General features: G+C 41.2%; 2 protein-coding genes across 5 annotated transcripts in view; one reads left to right on the top strand and one right to left on the bottom strand.

Moving 5' to 3' along the window:
- slc2a15a.L (solute carrier family 2 (facilitated glucose transporter), member 15a L homeolog) overlaps window positions 1–25,170 on the top strand; it is a 94,899-nt gene that overhangs the window by 30,979 nt on the left and 38,750 nt on the right. For all 4 annotated transcript variants that reach the window (XM_018228672.2, XM_018228675.2, XM_041587942.1 and 1 more), the window contains exons 3-7: window positions 153–251; window positions 1,092–1,252; window positions 4,162–4,286; window positions 15,782–15,927; window positions 18,536–18,668. In XM_018228672.2, the coding sequence (XP_018084161.1) occupies window positions 153–251; window positions 1,092–1,252; window positions 4,162–4,286; window positions 15,782–15,927; window positions 18,536–18,668 (664 nt within the window). The remainder of the gene's footprint in view (window positions 1–152; window positions 252–1,091; window positions 1,253–4,161; window positions 4,287–15,781; window positions 15,928–18,535; window positions 18,669–25,170) is intronic.
- LOC121402096 lies at window positions 11,770–13,872 on the bottom strand. Its single transcript, XM_041587959.1, has 2 exons — window positions 12,550–13,872; window positions 11,770–11,906 (listed from the first exon to the last, which is right to left on the bottom strand). Exons 1-2 carry the CDS (start codon window positions 13,166–13,168, stop codon window positions 11,878–11,880), a joined length of 648 nt encoding a protein of 215 aa, XP_041443893.1. The 5' UTR covers window positions 13,169–13,872; the 3' UTR covers window positions 11,770–11,877.

Genomic DNA, 25,170 nt, shown 5'->3' with positions numbered 1-25,170 from the left:
CTTGCACAGCAAGTACAGTTGCTTTAGACTTCTACTAGGAATGTAAATCTGTTCTCAAATGATCACTGTCTATATCGTACTAAAATTTTATTTAAAGGTAAACTACCCCTTTAATGTCAGAACAACTACTCTACAACAGTTTCTTTTTTTAGGGATTCTCATGGAAGCTCATTATGGCTGCAGTTGTTGGGGCCCTTGGATCTTCCTTTCTGTATGGATACAATCTGTCTGTAGTGAATGCACCTTCACTGGTAAGTAACGAGCATTATTAATTTTGGCATAGCTATAAAGAACACAGGATCTGCTTCCTCTATAGTTGTAAAGAAATCCCCCTCCCCAGTCACTCTCCTACCTGTGGACGAGAAGTGGGGGATGTATGATGAAAGCTATTAAAAGTCACCAAGGACTTCCATGACTGTATAAAGTAATCCAGGATTTGTTATGGGATTCAGCCAAATCCCAAAAGTTTTTGCAAGATATTCATATACCCCCCTAACAGAAGTGTAAAGGCAATTTGTCTGATTTTGACCAATCTGCCTGACTTTACAATCAGGGAGAGGCCCCAAGACGGTAAGCTTAATTGCTTTCAAATAGTGATGGCCGAATTTGTCCCGTTTCGCTTCGCCATGAATTTCACGAATTTCCTGTGAAACTGGATTAGTGAAACTTCGATTTTGAAGCCAGCGACCATTATAGTCAATGAGCGCCCGTTTATCGTAGCCTGCATCTAAATTGGCGGCAGCATCAAAAACACTATAACACCGGTGTTGAAACCATCGCCGGCGTCAAAATATATTCAACGCCGGGGAATTTTCGCTGCAAATTCGCTAATTTAGTTGCCGCAAATAAATTTGCTCATCACTACTTTCAAATGAATTATAGTTTATCTTTCTGTGTGTCTTGTAAGACCCTCTAAGGTTACTAGCACGGTGTTAGAAAAGACCTAACTTGTTATGTAAAAATAATACAAGAAAGCATCTGATTGGTTGTTATTGAGTTACTAGGCATGTGCAAATTCTATGGCTGTTAACATATACGGTAACCCATTTGATTGTAGAGAAACAACTCATTCTACTCTCTCTGTTCTTTAGTATATACGAGAGCTTTATAATGAGAGCTGGGCAGCACGATACAATTACACCGTTAGCAAAAGCACCATCTCTATCATGTGGTCTGTCACGGTCTCCATCTTTGCCATTGGTGGCCTTGTAGGAGCACTGATTGTTATTCCAATGGTAAACTTCCTAGGAAGGTAAGTGAATATGCTTTACTTGCGAGAAATTCGGTGTCAGCCCGCTAATGTGTTATGGGCAGATTTATCAAAGGTCGAATTTATGTGAATTTCTTTTTACTCTAATAAATTCGAATAAACTCACAACTCGAAGGGCAGGTTATTTAAGATAAAAATCTAATGTCTAATATTCGATTGAATAGTCAAAAATTCAAATCGAATTCGAATCAAGTTTTCTTCCGAAAAAAACTTGAATGTCAGGAAGACAGTTACCATATTCAAATGGTTCAATGGACCTCTGCCATTGACTTGTAAATCAACTCAGCAGGTTTCAAGTGGTGAATATTCGAATTAGAACGGTTTCCATGGAGGTGTGATAAATCTCACATTCGTATTTACATTCGAATTGGGGGAATAAAATTTAAATGTGTAAATTTTAACACCAAAAACAAATTTCAAAATCGAATTTGTTATTCAACCCTTAACCCTTAGGGCAGAGCTATTTTTTTGTACTTCGACTAGGGAAATAGTCCAATTTCGATTTGAATTTGAAAAAAATTAGAAAATTTGAATATCGGAATTTATCATGTACTGTCTCTTTAAAAATTTGACTTTGACCATTCGCCATCTAAAACCTGCTGAATTGCTGTTTTAGCCTATGGGGGACCTCATAGAACCTATTTGGAGTCTATTGGTGGACTTTGAAAAGTCAAAGTTTTTTTTTTTGGAAAAACTTTGAATCGAATTTGCTCTAATGCACTATTACTTTGATTCAGAGGATTAGAATTAGATCGAAAACTGACCTAATCAATCGAAAACTGACCTATTTGGCCAAAAAAAGCCTTCAATTTAATTTTAGTTGGTCTTTTTGAATTCTAATTTCGAAGTGTTTAAAATTCATAATTCGACCCTTGATGAATCTGCCCCCCTTACTGTCCCCTTTAAAAATTTGACTTTGACCATTCGCCATCTAAAACCTGCCGAATTGCTGTTGTAGCCTATGGGGGACCTCCTAGAACCTATTTAGAGTCAATTGGTGGACTTTGAAAAATTAAAGGTTTTTTTGGGAAAAACTGTGAGTCATATGATTCAAATGCCCTATTACTTTGATTACTGCAATTCAAATTTTCTCGAAAACGGACCTATTCGGCCAAAAAAACCCTTAGCTTTAATTTCAGTTGGTCTTTTTGAATTCGAATTTCAAAGTTTTTCAAATTCGAAATTCGACCCTTAGGGGCCAATTCATTAACTTCGAGTGAAGGAATAGAAGAAAAAAAACCTTCAAATTTCGAAGTGTTTTTTTGGCTACTTCAACCATCGAATGGGCTACTTCGACCTTTGACTACAACTTCGAATCGAAGGATTCGAACTAAAAATCGTTAGACTATTCGACCATTCGATAGTCAAAGTACTGTCTCTTTAAGAAAAAACTTCGACCCCCTAGTTCGCCACCTAAAAGCTACCGAACCCAATGTTAGCCTATGGGGAAGGTCCCCATAGGCTTGCCTAACTTTTAGTATAATCCTTCGATCGAACTATTTGCACAAAATCTTTTGACTTCGATATTCGAAGTCAAAGGATTTTCATTCCTCAGTCGAATATCGAGGGTTAATTAACCCTCGATATTCGACCCTTGATGAATTTGCCCCTTAGTGTTACTAGTTCTAGTAACAAGTTCTAGTCAAGTGGATTAAAGTGATACGGCACAGTCCTATGAAAATCCATAGGAACATGTCAGTATTAATAAAGAGTTTCAGCACCTAAATGTGTGCTCCATGTGTGCTCCATGATAATTTGCTTATAATTAGTTTGGCTTCACATTAAGGGGTATATTTATCAAAGAGTGAAGTTAGAGATCACCACAGTCCTCTCGAGTGAAATTCCATCACTTTTATTTTTAAAAAAGAGTATTTATCAATAAGTGAAAGTTCACCCTTTGATAAATACGCCTTTCAAAATCCCATAGAAATGAATGGAGAGTGGTGGAATTTCACTCTAGAGGACTGTGGCGACCTCTAACTTCACTCTTTGATAAATATACTCCAAAGTTTACAGGGGATAAAGCCTGGATGAAATAGCCGTAGGGATTTGCAGTTGTAAGTACATACAGTATGTGAAATGGTGATCAATTAATACTGAGATCATTTATTCTTATTTTCACAAGTATAATCAGTCAGCTTGCACGTATACTATAAGGACCTTGCACAAGTGCATTAACACCTGACAACAATATGAAATCACGTGATCCATCGATGTCCTATAACCTTGTACATGTGTATTATATATGTATAAATATATAATACACAAAAGCCATGAATATCTTGTACATTATATCCTTATAAACGGTGAGTTCTGATGTCATCAGTTATAAACGGTGAATTCTGATGTCATTTCTGTCACATGACTCACTGAAACTTGTGTATTATAATAAATAAAGTACCCCCAGTTGCAAAATATGAGGATATTAGAAGTTACCTCGGAGTTCCATGACCTGTATAAAAACACTCGGCCTTCGGCCTCGTGTTTTTATATGGTCATGAAACTCCTCGGTAACTCATAATATCCTTATATTTTACAAGAGGGGGTACTTTATTCACTATATATATGTATGTTAGCAATGCTGAATCTTAGTTGGTGGGGTTTAGCAGTTTACATTTTATTAGGGTGCATTGACACCACTACATTTTTTGGGGTGGAAGACAGTTTCATTGTCATAATATATATACGTCAAACAAACATCAATTCATTTTTTTTTTAATATAATTTATTAAGCCCCATGATTCAAGATGGTAGCACCAGGGCTGTTGCATTTGATGCACATAGAATACACCACAACGCTCATGGTCATATATAAATAGCACCAACTGCTCTACAGTGACTGTTCACATGTATTATTTTGTCATAATAAATATTTCCCTTGCTTATTGCAGAAAAGGAACGCTGCTCCTGAACAATTTATTTGCAATTGCAGCAGCTTTACTGATGTCCTTATCAAACGTTGCCGGCGTTCCTGAAATGCTGATACTGGGGCGGTTCATCATGGGCATTGATGGCGGTAGATATTTTTCTTTACTTTAATTTTGTAACAAAAAAACCCCCACTATGTATATACAATATATACTACACAAAAGCCATGAATATCTTGTAAATTATATCCTTATAAACGGTGAGTTCTGATGTCATCAGTTATAAACGGTGAGTTCTGATGTCATTTCAGTCACATGACTCACTGAAACTTGTGTATTATAATAAATAAAGTACCCCCAGTTGTTGATATGAGGATATTAGAAGTTACCTCGTGTTTTTATATGGTCATGAAACTCCTCTGTAACTTATGATATCCTTATATTTTACAAGAGGGGGTACTTTATTCACTATATATATATATATATACACATATATTATAGTGCATAAAGTACCGTGGAGTTTCATGACCATATAAAAAGGCTGAATGTTTTTATACAGGTCATGGAATTCCGAGGTAACATCTAATATCCTCATATTTTGTAACTGGGGGTACTTTATTTATTATAATACACAAGTTTCAGTGAGTCATGTGACAGAAATGACATCAGAACTCACTGTTTATAACTGATGACATCAGAACTCACCATTGATAAGGATATCATTTACAGAATATTCATGGCTCTTGTGTATTTTATATATATTTTGTGGGGAATAGCTCAAAGCAGCCGGTAGGGCTCAGGTAAAACAGTTCTTACAGAGGAGACAGGAGGCTTAGGTTTGCAACAAAAGTGAAACAGGCTCCTGCCTGGGGTTTTATTGTTCAAACCGGACAACTTAAACAGGCACAATTTCCGTGCTAAACAGTCAAATAATAATGTAAACCTCACCGGTTTGCAGTGTTACAGTCCATAGGAAAGTTCCTTGCGGTGGTAACAAACATTTGCCATTTGGAGTTGCAGTCAAACACACAGTTTGTTTCACAAAACACTTCACAGCGTGTGTTCAGAGGTTCTCTCTGACTCCCCGTACAACACACCCACTCCCCGCCAGGCTCCCTTAAACAGCCCCACCTGCGGACTAATTGGGCAACATACTGAACTATATCCTTGCTCCAGGGTCCTAACCTGTCTTACCCTGGAGATTTAAAGGAGCCAATACCTCAGGCTGGGTGCTATATACCTCCCATCATATACAGGCAGCCTATTGGGACATAGCTCTTTGTCACATACCTCCCCCCTCTGTTCGAACCCGGGGTTTCGGACACCATTAGCCACCATACAGTGGACCCTTGACAAGGCATCTGCATTACCTTGCAGTTTGCCTGCTCGGTGTTCCACTGTAAAATTGAAATTCTGCAAGGAAAGGAACCAACGTGTGACCCTTGCATTTCTTTCTTTTGCCTGTGACATCCAGGTTAAGGGAGAGTGGTCCGTAATGAGCACAAACTGGCGGCCCAGAAGGTAGTACCGCAAAGCTTCCAGTGCCCATTTAATTGCTAAGCACTCCCGCTCAACAATACTATAATTTTTTTCTGCAGGGGTCAACTTCCTGCTCAAGTAGACCACTGGATGCTCTTCTTCCCCAACTAACTGTGACAATACCGCACCTAATCCAACACCAGAGGCATCAGTTTGCACAACAAATTTCTCTTTGAAGTCTGGTGCGACCAACACTGGATCTTGGCATAAAACCACTTTCAAATCATGGAATGCCTCCTCTGCCTCTGGACCCCACTTAATCATTGTGGACCCTTTCCCTTTGGTCAGGTCGGTCAAAGGAGCAGCCCTGCTTGCAAAATTTGGAATGAACCTACGATAATAGCCCACCATACCAAGAAAAGTACGAACCTGCTTTTTAGTGAGTGGCTGGGGCCAGTCTTTAATTGCCTCCACCTTGTTCACTTGAGGCTTGATAACACCTCTCCCTATAGTGTACCCCAGATAACGGGCTTCTTCCAAACCTAGGGCACATTTCTTGGGATTTGCCGTCAGGCCTGCTTCTCTAATGGAATTTAGGACGGCCTGTACTCTGGGGAGGTGACTTTGCCAATCCCTGCTAAAAATGACCACGTCATCCAAATAAGCAGAGGCAAAATGTTGATGAGGTCTAAGAATTTGGTCCATCATTCTTTGAAACGTGGCTGGGGCCCCCTGGAGGCCAAATGGCATACGAACATACTGGAAGAGCCCTTGTGGGGTAGAAAAGGCTGTTTTCTCCCTAGCTGTTTCTGACATTGGTACCTGCCAATACCCTCTAGTTAGGTCAAGAGTTGTTATGTACCTAGCAGGACCTAGTCGTTCAATCAACTCGTCAACCCTTGGCATAGGGTAAGCATCAAACTTTGAGACTTCATTTACCTTCCTGAAGTCATTGCAAAATCGTATAGACCCATCTGGTTTAGGAACAAGCACAATGGGACTATTCCACTCACTTACAGACTTCTCAATTACCCCCAAATCCAGCATCCTCTGCACTTCCTCGTCGACTGCCTGTCTACGGGCCTCTGGGATCCGATAGGGCTTAAGGCGGACCCGAACCTGAGGATCAGTAATGACATCATGTTTTATCAAATTTGTACAACCTGGTATGTCAGAAAACACCTCAGTGTTTCTTTGCAGAAACTCCCTGACTTCTTGCTTTTGTGGCTCTGACAAGGTTTCAGCTATTTTCACCTTTTGTATACCGTCCTGGGTAGGAGGAAGGGGTTGAATTATAGCCGTGAGGACTTCTCTGTCCTTCCAGGGTTTTATTAAGTTTACGTGGTAAAGCTGTTCTTTCTTCCTTTTATTTGGTTGGTAAACTTTATAGTTCACCTCACCTATTTTCTCGATTATTTCATACGGGCCCTGCCACTTAGCCAGGAACTTGCTCTCAACTGTTGGGACAAGAACCAATACTCGGTCCCCAGGGTTGAAAGTTCGAACCTTAGCTGAACGGTTGTAAACCCGACTCTGGGCCTTCTGTGCTTGCTGCATGTGTTCCCTGACTATGGGCATGACTGCAGCAATTCTATCCTGCATGAGGGTAACATGTTCCACCACACTCTTATGGGGTGTTACCTCTTGCTCCCAGGTCTCTTTTGCTACATCCAAGAGACCCCTGGGATGACGACCATACAATAGCTCAAAGGGCGAAAAACCTGTGGATGACTGGGGCACCTCTCTAATGGCGAACATAAGGTATGGCAGGAGACAGTCCCAATCCCTCCCATCCTTATCTACCACCTTCTTTAACATGTTTTTCAGGGTTTTGTTAAAGCGCTCTACCAACCCATCAGTCTGGGGGTGATAAACAGAAGTTCTTAACTGTTTAATTTTCAAGAGCTTACATAGTTCCTTCATAACCCGAGACATAAAGGGTGTACCCTGGTCTGTGAGGACTTCTTTAGGAATGCCAGTGCGGGTAAACATATAGAACAGCTCTTTAGCAATATTTTTGGAGGCTGTGTTTCTTAAAGGGACTGCCTCAGGATACCGCGTAGCATAATCCATAATTACGAGAATATACTGATGGCCCCGAGCTGACTTAACCAGTGGCCCTACCAAGTCCATTGCAATTCTTTCAAATGGGACCTCAATGATAGGCAATGGCACTAGAGGGCTACGGAAGTGAGGTACCGGGGCAGACAGTTGGCATTCTGGGCAAGAGTCACAATACCCCTTCACCTCCGCAAATATACCGGGCCAATAAAACCTTTGTAAAATTCGCTGTTGGGTTTTCTCCTGACGTAGGTGACCACCCAGGGGGTGAGTGTGGGCCAGGTCCAAGACCATTCGCCTATAGGGCTGGGGCACTAACAACTGCTCTACCACCCCCCCTTGGACTTTGTCAACCCGATACAGTAAATCTTGACTGACAGAAAAATGAGGGAATACACTCTCAGCCCCAGGTTCCTGAGGTTCACCATTAATTACCTTAACATTTTCCCAGGCCCTATTCAGGGTAGGGTCCCTCATTTGGGCTGTTCCAAAGTTAACCCGAGAGACCTCCAAGTCTGGCATATCGGATGCTTCGGAGGGCTCCAAGGGCAACTCTGTTTCACCTGCTAGTACCTCTAGGGGAAAATTATCTGCTTCAAGCATGGTCTCCCCTTCAGTTACTACCTCTGAGTTAGGTTTACAAACCCCTGGTGCATCCTTAGGAATCCCTTTCTCAGACCCCTGTGGAGAACCTTCCTTTCCCCAGAGCTTCCAAAAGAGGGGAAAGTCTCGTCCCAAAATTACACTATGCATCAAAACAGAGGAAACACCCACTTCATGACATGCAGTACCAGTAACAGTTTCAAATGTCACTATAGCAGTGGGATAACTTTTACAGTCTCCATGAATACAGAGCACCCCAAGATTACGTTCATTAACTTGGTCTGGGCTTACCAAACTGGCGTGCACCATTGTGACTAAGCTCCCGGAATCCAACAGAGCTTGAACAGACTTTCCACCCACCTTTACCACCGCCATATGCAAGTCAGTGTCTGCGGTGCACGCAGGGTGAGCAAACAACGACACCTGCTGAGCCGAGTGACAATCCATGGGCTCTGCAGGTAGTGGGCACCTGGCAGCAACATGACCCCACTCATTACACAGCCAGCATTGCACTTGGCCTCGACCCTTGGTTGGAGGGGACAGCTGAGTTTTGTCAGCTCCTTTAGACCATTCTATAGCCTTTTGGTCAGCCCCAGTATCCTGAGGCAACGAATCATTGGCTTTTCCTGGGGACCTTGCAGATGGATGTTTTGTGGCTGGCTTGCGGTGTTGTGGAAACGATCCTAAGTTGTCCTCAGCGGCAATATAACGTTCCACCATTTCCACCAGGTGATCGGCTGTCTGGGGATCTGCATGACTCACCCATCTCCTCAAGGATGGCGGAAGAGCTCTCAGAAAGCGATCCATAGTGACCCTTTCCACGACTTGAGGAGCTGACAGAGATTCTGGCTGCAGCCACTTTTTCACAAGATGAATTAAGTCATACATCTGGGCACGGGGAGACCTCTCTTGCTGGTATGACCACTTGTGCACCCGTTGAGCTCGCACGGCTGAGGTGACACCCAAGCGGTGGAGTATCTCCGTTTTTAACTTGTCATAGTCTTTGGCATCGGCTATGGTCAAATCAAAGTATGCCTTTTGCGAATCCCCAGTCAGAAAAGGCGCTACCAGACCTGCCCACTGGGACTTGGGCCAAGACTCCCTCTCGGCAGTCCTTTCAAAAGTATGCAGATATGCCTCCACATCATCATGTGGCGTCATCTTTTGCAGAAAACGACTGGCCTTAATGGAGCTATCTGTGTTAGGGGCCCCCCTCGACACATTGGACCCCAGTGCAATCATCTGCTGTACCACATCCGTCAAGAGTTGTCGATCAGCCTCAACCGCCTTTGCTAATGCTGTCAGTTGAGCTGCAAGCAAACAATTAGTCTCTTGCTGGGTGGCCATACTCTGCCTCTGGATGGTATTGGTCTCTTGCTGGGCAGCATTTGCCTCCTGCTGACTAGCATTGACTTTGGCCAGCTGCAACACAAGTTCCTCCATGTTGTTGAACTACAACTCCCACAGTCTGCAGCAGATAGCACTGCCCTTTTAACAATGGTTGTCCTATTATGCTCACTGTCTCTCTGTTGCCCGCATCCGAAACACCATTTGTGGGGAATAGCTCAAAGCAGCCGGTAGGGCTCAGGTAAAACAGTTCTTACAGAGGAGACAGGAGGCTTAGGTTTGCAACAAAAGTGAAACAGGCTCCTGCCTGGGGTTTTATTGTTCAAACCGGACAACTTAAACAGGCACAATTTCCGTGCTAAACAGTCAAATAATAATGTAAACCTCACCGGTTTGCAGTGTTACAGTCCATAGGAAAGTTCCTTGCGGTGGTAACAAACATTTGCCATTTGGAGTTGCAGTCAAACACACAGTTTGTTTCACAAAACACTTCACAGCGTGTGTTCAGAGGTTCTCTCTGACTCCCCGTACAACACACCCACTCCCCGCCAGGCTCCCTTAAACAGCCCCACCTGCGGACTAATTGGGCAACATACTGAACTATATCCTTGCTCCAGGGTCCTAACCTGTCTTACCCTGGAGATTTAAAGGAGCCAATACCTCAGGCTGGGTGCTATATACCTCCCATCATATACAGGCAGCCTATTGGGACATAGCTCTTTGTCACAATATATATATATATATATATATATATATATATATATATATATATATATATATATATATATATATATATATATATATATATATATAAACATCCCCAAACCAGTGCACTCTTAACCCAATGGCCAACCGCCTGGGTGCAGGTCAAAAAGAGAAATATTATCAATACAAAAAAGCCGCACTCCTAGGTCTTCTTAGAATAAGAAATGAAAAAATTTTTATTGATTCAACGTTTCGGCAACCACACGTGTGCCGTCTTCAGGAAGGTGTGTATATATATATATATATATATATATATATATATATATATATATATATATAAAAAACAAAATAAAGTCCAGACAACTTATCTTGTGAAGAAAACGAAAATTCTTTATCAAGCAAAAAATGCAAGAATATGCAACGTTTCGAAGCTCCCGCTTCTTTGTCAAGCAATCTAGTATACAATGTTCACACATCCTTAAAAAGGTTACAGCTGTAGACACACCCCCCTAGGGGGTGGTACAAATTAAACACAAATTAGTATATAGTATTTAACCCATTTGGGCATTATACATAGAAACAATCATAGAATTACTTAAATATGTCATACAAGATACACAAGCAATCTGTGTTACAAAGTATATGCTGAAAATATCACATTAATTCAAGGATGCATTTATGTCCCAACCTCTACTCTATATATGCCATAACCTCACTATATAAAGGCATGCAAGTCGTACTCTCTGTTTAACCCTTTAGGGTATAGTGTCTGCAAAGTATGTATCCAAAATTTCTCTCGTTTCTGGAGTTGTAGGAGTCTATTGCCCCCCCGACGTGGGGGGGCAATAGATTCCAACACAAGGAATCTGAGGGTTGCTACAGAATGTCGCGCCGAATGAAAATGAGCTGGAACTGGTAATTTGAGTACTTCCTTTCGAATTGTGGACTTATGCTGACTAATGCGATCACGTATGGGTTGAATTGTTTCACCAATGTAAGCTAAGCCACATGGGCATTTGAGCATGTAGACTACATACTCTGTATCGCATGTAAAATGTCCTCGTAGCTCAAATTTCCTCCCTGTTTGTGGGTGAGTGAACATATTGGTGCGAATCACACTGGAACATTGATTGCACCTCCCACATGGAAACATACCATTCTTTAAGGGGCCCAAAACCCTCTGTGCCTGAACCTTCTGGGTACCAAGGTCAGCCTTGACCAATCTATCTCTTAGGTTCCGTGTACGTTTATATGATAACAGTGGTGGTTCCTGAAAATCAGGAATAGTAGGATAGGCTTTACGTAATAAGGGCCAGTGCTTGTAAATAATGTGATGAATTTTACGAGTACACGGATGATATGTATGTACAAATGGTATGCGTGTTTTTTTAGATATATCACGTGTTCTGTCCTGTATGATAGAGGTGCGATCCAATTCCTTCACTCTGGCTACCTCCTGATCAAGTATCTGTCTGGGATAGCCCCTCTGTGTAAACTTCATGGTCATCTCATCCAAACGTGTATTGAGCTGTTCCTCCTCTGTAACTATGCGCTTAACACGCAACATTTGAGATCTGGGGAGAGAGGAAATGTTAGCCCTCGGGTGTGCACTGTCAAAGCATAATAAGTTGTTGCGATCTGTAGATTTGACATATAGGTCCGTGTATAGTTGTCTGCCCTTGCGATACACACTGGTATCTAGAAATGTCACTCTTTCCTCACTATGAGTGAGGGTAAATCCTATAGTGGGAACACATGTGTCTATATGTAATTTGAACTCCAAGAGGGATCCAACGTCACCCCCCCATAATACCAACAAATCATCGATATAGCGCCACCATCTTAAACAATGTTTTTTGTATAATTCATTGTTGTAGACAAAATTGTGTTCAAAGTAATTCATAAATATGTTGGCATAGGTGGGGGCGACGTTGGATCCCATAGCGGTCCCCTGCACTTGCAGAAAAAAAGTATCTTGAAACAAGAAATAATTCTTATGTAAAACCAGGGCCAGTAGTTCCATGAAAAGGTTAATCTCCGCCGTATTGTACTGTGTACCCTCGAGGGTTAATCGTACTGCCTGTGAGCCCAAATCATGCGGAATTGAAGTGTACAGGCTATTAACATCAAATGCTGCCAATAGCACAGTACCTTCTCCCAAGTCTATATCCCCAATTAGGCGTAAAAAATGAGATGTATCTTTAACATATGACTCACCACACTGGACAAAAGGCGCTAGTACTTTATCCAAAAAGATTGATAACGGGGATAAGACCGAATTAACGCCGGCCACTATGGGACGTCCTGGAGGGGATTGAAGATTCTTGTGTATCTTGGGGAGGGTGTAGAGCACTGGTATACATGGAAATTCTTTTGTAAGGTAATCCTTCAAACTATCAGTCACTACACCCTGTTCATGATAGCGAGACAATACTTCAGATATTAAGCCAGTAATTTCATCAGTGGGATCTTTATCAAGCTGTATATAGGTATCTCTATTACTCAATTGGCTCAATATCTCCTGTATATAGTATTCCCTATCCAAGATAACCAATGCTCCCCCCTTATCAGCTGGTTTGTATATCACATCTTTATCTCCCATCAACACTTTAAGGGACTCCCGTTCAATTTGAGTTAAGTTGTTATTATACCGCATATTTCTAAGCCCCTTGGGATCTTGTATGAACTGATTAATATCCCTAGACATAAGGGATATAACAGTTTCCACTGGATGAAAAGAAGTAGGGGGAAGGTATTTGCTCTTTTTATACAAATCAAATTGTTGTGGAGTTAATGCTCCAATATCAGCCTTAGTCCCTCTAACTTCTTTATCCATGAACTGAACTTTTAAACGTAAGAGTCTATAGAACCTTTGCAGGTCAATGTCCAGCGAAAAGGTATCCAGCTTAGAGGATGGACAAAAAGATAAACCCTTCTGTAACAAATTCAGTTCAGATTGTGACAGTACCTTTTTAGAGATGTTAATCACGATTGAAGTCCCTTCTTGGGTGCCGCCTTGTGAGTGACCCTCGTCTGTCGTGGTTTGGTCGCAGCTGCCGCGCCGGGTTCTGGGGCGCCTCCTTCGCGTTCCCCGCTGCTTGAGGGAGCGCTGTCGTCGCCTAAAAAAGCAAAAGATCCGGAGGAATCCGATGCGCGTTGCGAGGATGTCTCCCCTGAACTACTGCGTCCGGCCTCCTGCCGTCCCTCGCGGCGTGCCCCTCGTGGCACCCGCGCCTGTGTCTTGCGACCCCGGAAGTAGGAGGGAGTGGTGTATGGACGTCCCGGTGTCCACCGGTATACTCGCCCGCTGCTGTAGTCTTCCGCGTCACGCAGAAACTTGTCTCTCTTCCGGGTCTCGAGCTCCAACCGGAACCTTTGTGAGATGTTGTCAATCTGCGATTTGGTTGCCGCCCACTCTTCCTGGTTCGCTATCTGCGAAATTTGGGTTTCAAGTGTACTCACTTGTTCGGTAACCGTGAGTAGTTCCTTCTGTATGTGCTCAATCGTAAGTGTAATTATGTCCAGGGAACATTTGTTCAAAATGCCCTCACTTTGTAACACAGATTGCTTGTGTATCTTGTATGACATATTTAAGTAATTCTATGATTGTTTCTATGTATAATGCCCAAATGGGTTAAATACTATATACTAATTTGTGTTTAATTTGTACCACCCCCTAGGGGGGTGTGTCTACAGCTGTAACCTTTTTAAGGATGTGTGAACATTGTATACTAGATTGCTTGACAAAGAAGCGGGAGCTTCGAAACGTTGCATATTCTTGCATTTTTTGCTTGATAAAGAATTTTCGTTTTCTTCACAAGATAAGTTGTCTGGACTTTATTTTGTTTTTTATACATTGTGTCCTTGAGTGGACTAAGTCACAGACCGGTGCACACTCCACTCCACTTTGTTTTGATATATATATATATATATATATATATATATATATATATATATATATATATATATATATATATATATATATATATATATATATATTAATTAATTTTAATAGAGCGTGGGCTATAAATGTACAGTTGCTTCTGATGACTATTGAAGATCAGTCCATACCCAAGCTGATTGTGACAGTTCAGCAAAGTCTCTGCATGGCCCTTTCTTCTCATATAAAGGAAAGGCAATGAGAAGTGATAAGGAAGCTTCTGACCAGCCAGGCTGAGAAACAGTGGCAGCTCAGACTGAAAAAAACAGAAGCTTGGGCATATAGAAGGAAAAGAAGAATTCAAATTTAAAAGATTTAAGATTAAGTTTTATATATTTTTGTTATACACATCCAGAGCAAAAATCAAAGCAAAAGGAAAAGTATAATATTCACTGGGGGGAGGGGTGGAACTTAGGTACCCCCAGTGATTATAATCGCTTGCCTGATATCCCGGGCTGGTGCTCCTGTTCTCTCATTAACTGGGTATCTTTGTAGGTGTTCATTTACCACAATCTTCTTCCTCTACTTTCTTCTTTTATTTGGGCCAAGGCAGGCGCATGTGCAGTACAGTGAAGAATATGGCTTTTTGCATCTAAGTTTGGTTTTTCACTCTCCTGTCTGCGCCTGACTGGACTGGAACAAAGAGAAGGAGCCAAAAAAGATGGTAATGATGAGCTTCTACAGAAATACCCCAGGCTGGGGCAGTTTTTAGCAAACTGAAGCACTGGCGTAACTAGATATTACTGGGCCCCACAGCAAATTATTTTTCAGGCCCTTAAAAAGTCTAGAGGTTGACCTGTTTCACCAATATTTATTGAAATAGTATTGTATTTGAATTAGGGCCTCATGGGGCCCCTATATTTCCTGGGCCCCCCTGCAGCCGCAATATCTGCTTCCTCTGTAGTTACACCCCTGGATTGTAATCACCGGGGGAGGGGAGTGCCTAACGTGTGCGTGAAGCGTGTATTGCACACTGGTGGCTAGAGAAGCACTGAAACACTGTACAAGTATGGGACCTGTTATCCAGAATGCTCGGGACCAAGGGTTTTCAGGATAACGGATCTTGGATCTTCATACCTTAAGTCTACTAGAAAATCATGTAAACATTAAATAAAGCCAATAGGCTGGTTTTGCCTCCAATAAGGATTAATTATATCTTAGCTGGGATCAAGTACAAGCTACTGTTTTATTACTACGCAGAAAAAGTAAATTGTCTTTAAAAATGGGGATTATTTGGATAAAATGGAGTCTAAAGGAGACAGCCATTCCATAATTTACTTTCTGGATAACAGGTTTCCGGGTAATGGATCCCATACCTGTATCCCCTTCATTATTCACTGATCAAACTATTAAGCTTGTTAGATTTAAGAAAGTAGAAAACCTTTCATTGTGGAACATGGAATCCCATGCAGGTTGCCTATCTCATTTCTCCCAATTCTAGGTAAATCATAATCACCCATGTCACTGTGTTATTATATATATATATTATAAAGATATTTTTTTCTTCAGGTATCGCTCTCAGTACCCTCCCCATGTACTTAAATGAAGTTTCACCCAAGCACATCCGCGGATCTTTAGGACAAGTCACTGCCATCCTGATTTGCGTTGGAGTATTTGTTGGGCAAGTTCTGGGCCTACCCGAGATATTTGGAAAGGTACGTGCATCAGAAAAAGGCTGTTCCACATCAAGTAGTCAGTTCAGATTTACCTTTGAAATGAAGATAACAAGGTAACTCCAGCATACAGTCCTTGTTATTTACATAATTAAAAGGTCACTTTATCTTGATATCATATTTTCCATATGGATTTGCCCAATGGAAATAGTATGAGCTGAATACACATTTACTTTCCCTTTATTATTTCAAACTTCTTTGAAGATGTTACTGGATCAGCTTGAAGTTTTAACCTCCTCCAGTCAATCACTGTCTTTATGGCCTGCTCTTCCCTCTATCCTCCTAATGTGTATTCATCTCCAAATAAGAATAATGCATAATTTAGCACTGCAGAGGATATGCTATAATATAATTGAGGGCATATTATACAACTCTAGACATTCTTTGTAGCAGTGTCAGCCCCTAGAGTTTTCTAGAAGTAAAGAAACTCCATCACAACAGCTTATGATGCATTCAGCTGGTAACATATACAGTCCGTGTCTAGGTAATAAGCATCATGCAAGTCATACACTAACGGGGATATAGCAAAATTCCAATGCTTCATTAATCTATCAAATGATGCCATGATATATTAGCTTGAATATGATGCCATGTTAAAAAAGATTGGTAAAAAGAGGCATTTTAATGCTTCAAAAATCTCTGCTTTAATGCCATGAAATGCAGTGTAAAATCACTTGTATGCTATGTTAAACTGTGTAATGCTTTTCGATGCATTGAAAATCTTCATAGTCATATGGCATTAAACACTTTTTCAATGGCATTTGACACCATTTATCCTCCTGCATTTGCCCCATTTACTTCTCTGAGTCAGTGGCGGAACTACCGGGGAAACAGGGGGTGCGAGCGGGCCAGGGCCCGCACCCCCTCAGGGCCCCCCGGCAGCTCACGTGACTCTGACAAATGCGGCCGTACGGAGGGGGGCAGGGCCCGGCTGCGCGTCACGCACCAGGGCCCGCCCCCCTCTAGTGACGCTACTCCTCTGAGTTACTTAGAGGCACATATATCAAAAGCCGAATTTCAAATTCCCGAAACATTTATTAAAAAAAAAAATAGAATTTTTCAAACTCGGGTGAATTGAATCGACCGGAAAACTCGAACCGAATTCAAATTGAATTTGATTTTAAAAAACTTGATTCGAGTTTCTTCTCCGAAAAAAAACTTGAATGTCAGGAAGATTGCAAACAACTCCATATTGATCCCTGGACGTTTCCGATTGACTTAAATAGCAATTTGGCAGGTTTTAGGTGGCGAATAGTCAAATTCGATTTCTTAAAAGGCCAGAGAATGATAAATCTTGAACATCGAATTTACATTTTTTTTAAAAAAACTCAAATCGAATTTAATTAACTCCCTAGTCGAATTTTGATGTCAAATAATCCATAGTAAAGAGATATCTCAAAGTTTTTATATTTTTTTATACACCAGAATGATCAAAATAGCCACCCAGCTACCTAAGCAATGGAAATGTTCCACCAGGACCCATAATCCTCAATCCTCCGGGATTGAACCTAAATTTGATTTGATTTTAAAAAACTTGATTTGAGTTTCTTCTGAAAAAAAACTCAAATGTCAGGAAGACGTCTCCCATTGACTTAAATAGCAATTTGGCAGGTTTTAGGTGGCGAAACTCAAATCGAATAACTCCCTAGTCGAATCTTACAGTTTTGACCATAAAAAAAATTTGAAAATCCTAAATTTCAAATTTGAATTTTCAATTCGACCCTTGATAAATCTGCCCCTTAATGTCTGATGAAGGGTATAACTGCAAGTTTTAAGATGGCCTTATATTTCCAGATTGGTATCAATCAGCACAACTGACCAAATCTAGGCATACATTAAGGGGCAGATTTATCAAGGGTCGAATTTGAAAAACTTTAAAATTCAAAAATACCAACCAAAATTACATCTATGTTTTTTTTGGGCGAATAGGTCCGTTTTCAATCAAATTCAAATCGTACGAAAGTAATAGAATTTTTTTCACAAAAAGAAAAAAAGTCCACCAATTGACTCCAAATGGGTTCTAGGAGGCCCCCCCATAGGCTAAACATCAATTCGGCAGGTTTTAGATGGCGAATTGTTGAAGTTTTAAAGAGACAGTACATGATAAATCTCGAAATTTGAATTCACCAATTTTTCTTCAAATTCGAATCGAATTTGGACTATTCCCTAGTCGAAGTACACAATAATTAGCTCGAAATTCGAATTTTTTTAATTCAAATTTTCACTTTGACCTTTGATAAATCTGCCCCTAAAACTTACATCGGGTATGTATGGGGCTCTTTAGGCAATAACCCTGCAATCCTGGAGGATTGAAGATTATGGGTCCTGGTGGAACATTTTCATTGCTTAGGCAGCTGGGTGGCTGTTTTGATCATTCTGGTGTATAAAAAATATAAAAACTAGTGTAGATATCTCTTTACTATGAATTATTTGACATCAAATATATTATACACCTTTTTAAAATTGCCTCTAATCAGATGCCCATGTGCCAAACATGCCCATGTTTACAATTAAATCAGAATTCTTTGGATCTTTTGCAGCTGGAAACCTTCACTGATACAGAAATGTTTAACATACGTTATCTTCTTAGGAATCCCATTGGCCCTGTCTGTTTGGATTCATTCTGATTCCGGCACTGATACAGCTTGTGTTCCTGCCATTCTTTCCTGAAAGCCCCCGCTATCTCTTATTAGAGAAGCAAGACAGGAAGAGAGCTGAGAAAGGTATGTCACATTCAGTATTAATATCATTTGTTTATCCATAGCTGCTGACATCGTTACTGTAGTTGTCGGTGAGATCTACATATTATTTATCACCTGGAAAATTGAAAAGGTATTCAAGAAAATCACAGGTACAATATTATTTAGGCTGGTGCAATGTGTATGATGTAGGGATGCACCAAATCCACATTTTTGGATTCGGCCGAACCCCCGAATCCTTGGCGAAAGATTCGGCCTTCCTTGTTTTGTGTCAAAAAGTCACACTATTTACCTCCCCGCCCCTAATTTGCATATGCAAATTAGGATTCGGTTCGGCCTGGCAGAAGGATTCGGCCGAATCCTGATGAAAAAGGCAGAATCCTGGCCGAATCCCGAACCGAATCCTGGATTCGGTGCATCCCTAGTATGATGCCAAACCAAATAAAACGTATTTGCAAATACATATATAAAAGCAAACATAAAGAAGGTGCTTAGTGCTTTGCACTTGTGTTAGTAGATGTGCCTTTTCATATAGTAAGAAACTTTGTTTCATGCCAAATAATAGATCTTTGGGATTTTATTCTCTTCATTGTAAGCAGTGCAGATATCAAACTGGTATGTTTCCCAAGTAGTCCAAATTCCAGAACCCACCAGCACACCCTGGCCTCTCCAGCATAAGTTGGCCCGGTGCACAGTCAGAAGGGATCGGCAACCCCAATTGTAGTAAGCGTAATAAAAGAAGAACCGGCCGGTTCTTCTTTTATTATGTTTCCCAAGTATACATGTGGCTCTTTCTCCCAGGGGGCCGCCGTCAGAAATCATGGGGCCCTATACAACAAATTTTTCTGGCCACCCTGGTCCCGCCCATCTCACACCAAGTCCCACCCCAGATCCCGCCCAGCTCACACCACAATAAAAAGGCCAGACAGACATTAGTGCTAAAAATGGTTACCCCCCACACACACACACACACAAGTTATAAAAAGCCATTGGTGATCAGGGCCCCCCGACAAGTTAAAAAAAAATATTTGGTTGAAGATCCACGCTTGTATTTAAAAAAGAGTCAGCTGCACCAATTTAAGAATGTGGATCCACTCAGGCCCGGATTTGAGGCAAGGCCACATAGGCCCGGGCCTAGGGCGGCAAAAAATAGGGGCGGCATGCTGCCCAGCCGCATTATGGGGACGTGTGTGTCCCCATTCAATTACACCAGCTGCGCCGGCGTTTTCTCGCCGGCGTGCTGGGAAGGGGAGGTGTAGGCGGGTGCTAGGACCGCGCAGCCGCCTGGTCGGACCGCACGGCCTAGGGGCGGCTGGCAAAGAAATCTGGCGCTGGATCCACTTATCCACGCATGTGCAATAAAATGAAGGGGAGGTTTTTGGTGCGCTAATTAGGTCTAATCCCGATACCTAAAGGAAAGAAAAATCCCGATAGTGTATTAACCTTTCAAAAGGGGGTAATAAGCGCTTCGGAACTACTCACGATATTAGTTGGATTTTTTCGTGCTTAAATTTACAACGATGTCCACGTGTAAGTCCGATTTATTTCCGTAGCGTACCTAACAGGAAAGATCTTCTTGATGGAACTGAAGCGCTGTTGTCGGCAGCGCTTACCGGGATCAAACCACTCCTCGTGTCGAACGCTGATAGATATGTCGGTAATCCACTCTCTGTTTCTTCAGTATCGTCGGGGATTAACACCACAGTGCGATAGTACGATAAAGTAATAAATTATTTATTAATAGAAATAAGTTTACAGATTTATTAAAGATGTAATAAATTATTTATTAATAGAAATACGTTTACAGATGTAAACTTATTTCTATTAATAAATAATTTATTACTTTATCGTACTATCGCACTGTGGTGTTAATCCCCGACGATACTGAAGAAACAGAGAGTGGATTACCGACATATCTATCAGCGTTTAACACGAGGAGTGATTTGATCCCTGTAAGCGTTGCTGACACTGAGAATCAGAGCCGACAACAGCGCTTCAGTTCCATCAAGAAGAGAGCCAGCCCCAGGATCTCTACAGCTGCTCCACGAACAAGACAACTAAGGACTTTTTACAACCTTTGATACAAGTCACCTTTTATCTCAAACATCCAGTAAGCGCAACTAATCATTCTCACTTTAACCAAACGCTGTCAGTTCTACACTATCTAGATCTTTCCTGTTAGCTACGCTACGGAAATAAATCGGACTTACACGTGGACATCGTTGTAAATTTAAGCACGAAAAAATCCAACTAATATCGTGAGTAGTTCCAAAGCGCTTATTACCCCCTTTTGAAAGGTTAATACACTATCGGGATTTTTCTTTCCTTTAGGTATCGGGATTAGACCTAATTAGCACACCAAAAACCTCCCCCTATAAATTATATATTAAAAAAAAAAAACATTGGCACCAGGGTCCCCCATACAAGTTTTTTTTTAAAAAAAACATTGGTGGCTAGGGTTTTAAAGTTTAGTGGTACTTAGCTTTAAAGGTCTTCTTCATTCTCCTCTTCTTCGGTCTATTTACCGACTTTCAGCAGCTTCACCTCTTCTTCAGATCCATTCAGCGGCTTTTGGCTCCAATCGACAGCTTTTGGCTCTTTTCGTGGCTTTCGGCTCCAATCGACGGCTTTCTACTCTTTTCATGGCTTTCAGCTCCAATCGGCGGCTTTCGGCTCCTTTTGCGGCTTTCACAGTTCGGTGGTTTTCGCAAATTCAAGGGGGGCCCAACTAATCCAGGAAGTGCAGCTCAATCCCTAAAACAACAGGCAGCGATGCCCCCAGTGTTCCAATTGGCTTTGGCAGCTGCTGTCCGTATGACTGTGTCAGGACTGCCAGAAGTAAGCGACCCAGAAGTACTCGGCGGCGCTGTTTACATTCCCGGCGGTCACAGTGAAGATCCAAGATGGCGGCGCCCATGCTGAACACATGGCTGCAGGGTCGCTGCATGATGATGTCATCACTGGTGCTGGGATCTCGTCATAAAAGGACGCCCAAAACACTGTGACGGCGCCCAAGAATAGGATTTGCTGCCATTAATCCTGGATTCCTGTTTGTTTCCTGATTCCTGATCTGCCTGCCCTCGTTAACTCCTGCCTGTGACCACTACTACTGATTCTGCTTAACCCTTCGGATACCGCAACCTTGCTCCCTCAAGAGGGCTTCCTCCTTGATCCTGACTACCTCCCTGGAGGGAGCTGCCGGCTCCCTGACAGACTGAAATGGGTGCTTAAAAATAGGCAAAATGCTTGGGGGAAAAAATGAAGACAGATTTTAATGTGAGCTCTGCTGAAAGAGCATGTGATTGCCTTAAATTTCCATGACCACTGAATCATTAGTGAACTCTGTGTTTGGATATGGCCTTTGTTTTGTGGTGTACGATCAGCTGAAATATAGACTCAGAGTACATCTCTAATTAGTGAGGGAATTGATGTGCTACGGCAAACAGTCACAATGATTGTACTAACAGGCCTACACATTGACAGACACTTATCAATGAAAGACAACTCTGAGCTTCATGGCACATGTGGATTATTCTTCTCCAGTGACCCAAATACGCTCGTGCAGCCTGTCAATTTTTTTTACAAAAAACCACTTCTCATCGACAGTGACTAAGTCTGATTTAGAAACTTGCCTTACAATGGGCTTCATGTGGAGCAGCAGTGGGGGTAAAATTACTGGCACGAAAGCTGCATGGTCACAAGAGGTCATTTTTCATTCCCTGGAGCACATTTACTAGAGCACTAGGGGGCACAATTGCTAGAGCACTAATGAGCACTTGATCTTGGAGCACACTGTGCCCCAGGGTTATAGATTGTGGTTCCAAAAAGAAAACGTAAGTAGTGATGGGCGAATTTATTCGGCAGGTGCGAATTTGCGGTGAATTTCCGCTTTTCATTGCTGGCGAATTTTTTGACACGCCGACAATTAAAGGGCATGTAAAGTCTAAAATAGTATAAAGCTAGAAATGCTGTATTTTGTATACTAAATATAAACATGAACTTACTGCACCACAAGCCTAATAAAAGAAATAATTTCTGCTTTCAAAGTTGGCTACAGGGGGTCACCATCTTGTAACTTTGTTATACATCTTTGAAGACTAAGACTGTGCACATGCTCAGTGTGGTCTGGGCTGCTTAGGGATCGTCATAAACAAAGCTGCTTGAGTTCTGCATGGCTGGGAAGTAAGGCGGGGCTCCTCCTGCTGTTCATAAGTATGATTGTTTCCCTGCTCAGCAGTTAGGGAATGTCTGACAATTCCTATCCACAGCAGTAAATGAAGGGAGAATTTCACTGCATACAGTCAGGTTTCTTATAAAAACGGTACACATTTTTTAATTAAAGTATATTGGAGATAGGTTTCTTTTTCATTAAAGAAAGTAAAAATGGGATTTAATTTTTTTGCCTTTACATGCCCTTTAAGTCGCTGGCATCAATTGTCAACTCATCAATTGCCACTGGCGTCAATTTTGACATCCCCGAATTGTCGCCAGTGGCAGGTTTTTTGTCCATTTTGAAAATTCCACGGGGAAATTTGCGAATTTCGTGGCTAAGCGAAACGGGACAAATTCGCCCATCACTAAACGTAAGCAAAATAAATGTAAAAAATATTTTCTTGCGTGTTAATGCATTACCCTGCAGGAATAAAAAAAAAAAGCTTGTACAGGGAGCGTGTTTAAAGGGGAAAGCTGTCCATTGAATATAATTTAAATTCTGTTTATAAATCTACACCTTGATGATACATTATGCAGTGGGAATGAAAATGGAACCTGTCACCTTCTGGCTGTTCCAGCGGCTTAAATGTAATTGGGCCTCATGGCATATCTGTCTGTAGATTTAAAAAACAATAGAACTCACACATGTCAATGTGAGATAAAAATAATTACAAATGTGGGAGAAAGCTATAGTCTATAGATCAGCAATAAAAGCTACAACGGAACACTTATGCTCAATGTTACTTGACAAAGATATGACTAGAATCTGTCACGCACTTCACTTTTCATGCACATTAAGTGAAGAAATGACTGGAGGACAAGAGGGTCAGAAGGCTTGTTTATCATCTATGCTTATAATGTAATGACATTTCAGCTATTAATCAAAAGTAGAACAGGGGTTTTGCCGTATCATTTGAGCAAGGGCATCTTTTGCAAGCGGCAATTACTCACTCCTCAGTGTCATTCCAGTAGCATTATTGACGTAACGTTATAAGTATGGTCTCATAACGATTATTAATGGTTCCTGGTTTCTTCACATGCAAGACATATATAAATATGTATTACAGTACATTGTTAAGTTGGGTTGAAACAAGACATTTCTACAAAATTAATCCACTTTATGTCAAGCTTTGAAGCCCTCTAGACAAACAGATAACAATAAAGATGTAGCCTCTTTGAGGGTGCAGAGATAATGGAAATATTGGAAAATAGAGAGGTGGAAGATTCACGTCTGCAGCAGACGTTTTTGAATCCTGTTCTGGAATTCTATAAATTAGTCACGATAGCAAGGGGTGTGTACAGACCGATATAACATTTTGCCAAGAATAAAAGGAAACATGGTTATAGATTGGTTTTTCACATATGTCAGACTAGTGTTTTTAGAGCATTCTGTTTTTGGGGGATCTATTGTGTATTGGTAATCATGATTTAGCCACTAGGAATAGTGAGAGATTTGTATGGTGTCTTAAAATTTACAGACATTTAAAATGCTAGAGAGCACGTCAGCTCTGTATGAGAGACAAAGTTCTCTTCTCTAAGATAACGTAGAGCTAATGTCAAATATATTATGTTAGATGTTTGTTACTTCTACCAGGGGTCTGTACCACCATGTGAGGAGTTTGCAGCCATTTTCTCGGTATCTCAGGTTGCTCTGCATTATTTATCTGTATTTTGCACCATTCATTACATACTGTAGTACATAGTGTGATTCTGAAAAAAAAACACAACTCCATTGAGTTCAGTCATTCTTCCTTTCTATTTTAACAAGATGGCCAAGCCCTGCAGAAGAAATGGGAAGGGTTAAAGGTTATAGCCTTCTCATTATGGCAGACCTCCTCCTCCACTATAGTTTTCCATATTTGTATGGTTTCATTTACTGACATTTCTAAGGAACTCTACTTCTGCCACTCCTGTAATGGGCTTAGATATGCATAAGTAAAGATCATTTTCAAGCAGAACATTCATTTTCCTTGGTGCGTCCGTAGCCATCATGCCACATACAACTCATGTAAGTTTTACTCCTCCAGAAAGGTTGTAATTATTACAGTACATTTGGCACAACGTAATATAAAAAGGGCACTTTTTGGGAGGAGTGTTCCTAAACTTGAGTAAAGCCAGTTTGTTGATGACTAAATTTCGATTTATTTCTGGTCAGGGATTTTTTTGGGCAAAAACCAAAAATTTTCGTGGAATAAAAAAAATTGAATTTTGTGAGATTTATTAGAACCCGAAGCTGCAAAGAGTCAGAATCCAAAAATCTGCCATCTCAAAACTGTCAAGGTCATGTAAGTCAATGGCATGTGCCCCAGCTTGT

Source organism: Xenopus laevis, chromosome 1L (genome assembly GCF_017654675.1).
Source record: "Xenopus laevis strain J_2021 chromosome 1L, Xenopus_laevis_v10.1, whole genome shotgun sequence".
Taxonomy (NCBI): domain Eukaryota; kingdom Metazoa; phylum Chordata; class Amphibia; order Anura; family Pipidae; genus Xenopus; species Xenopus laevis.
This window is presented reverse-complemented; position numbering and strand designations above follow the sequence as displayed.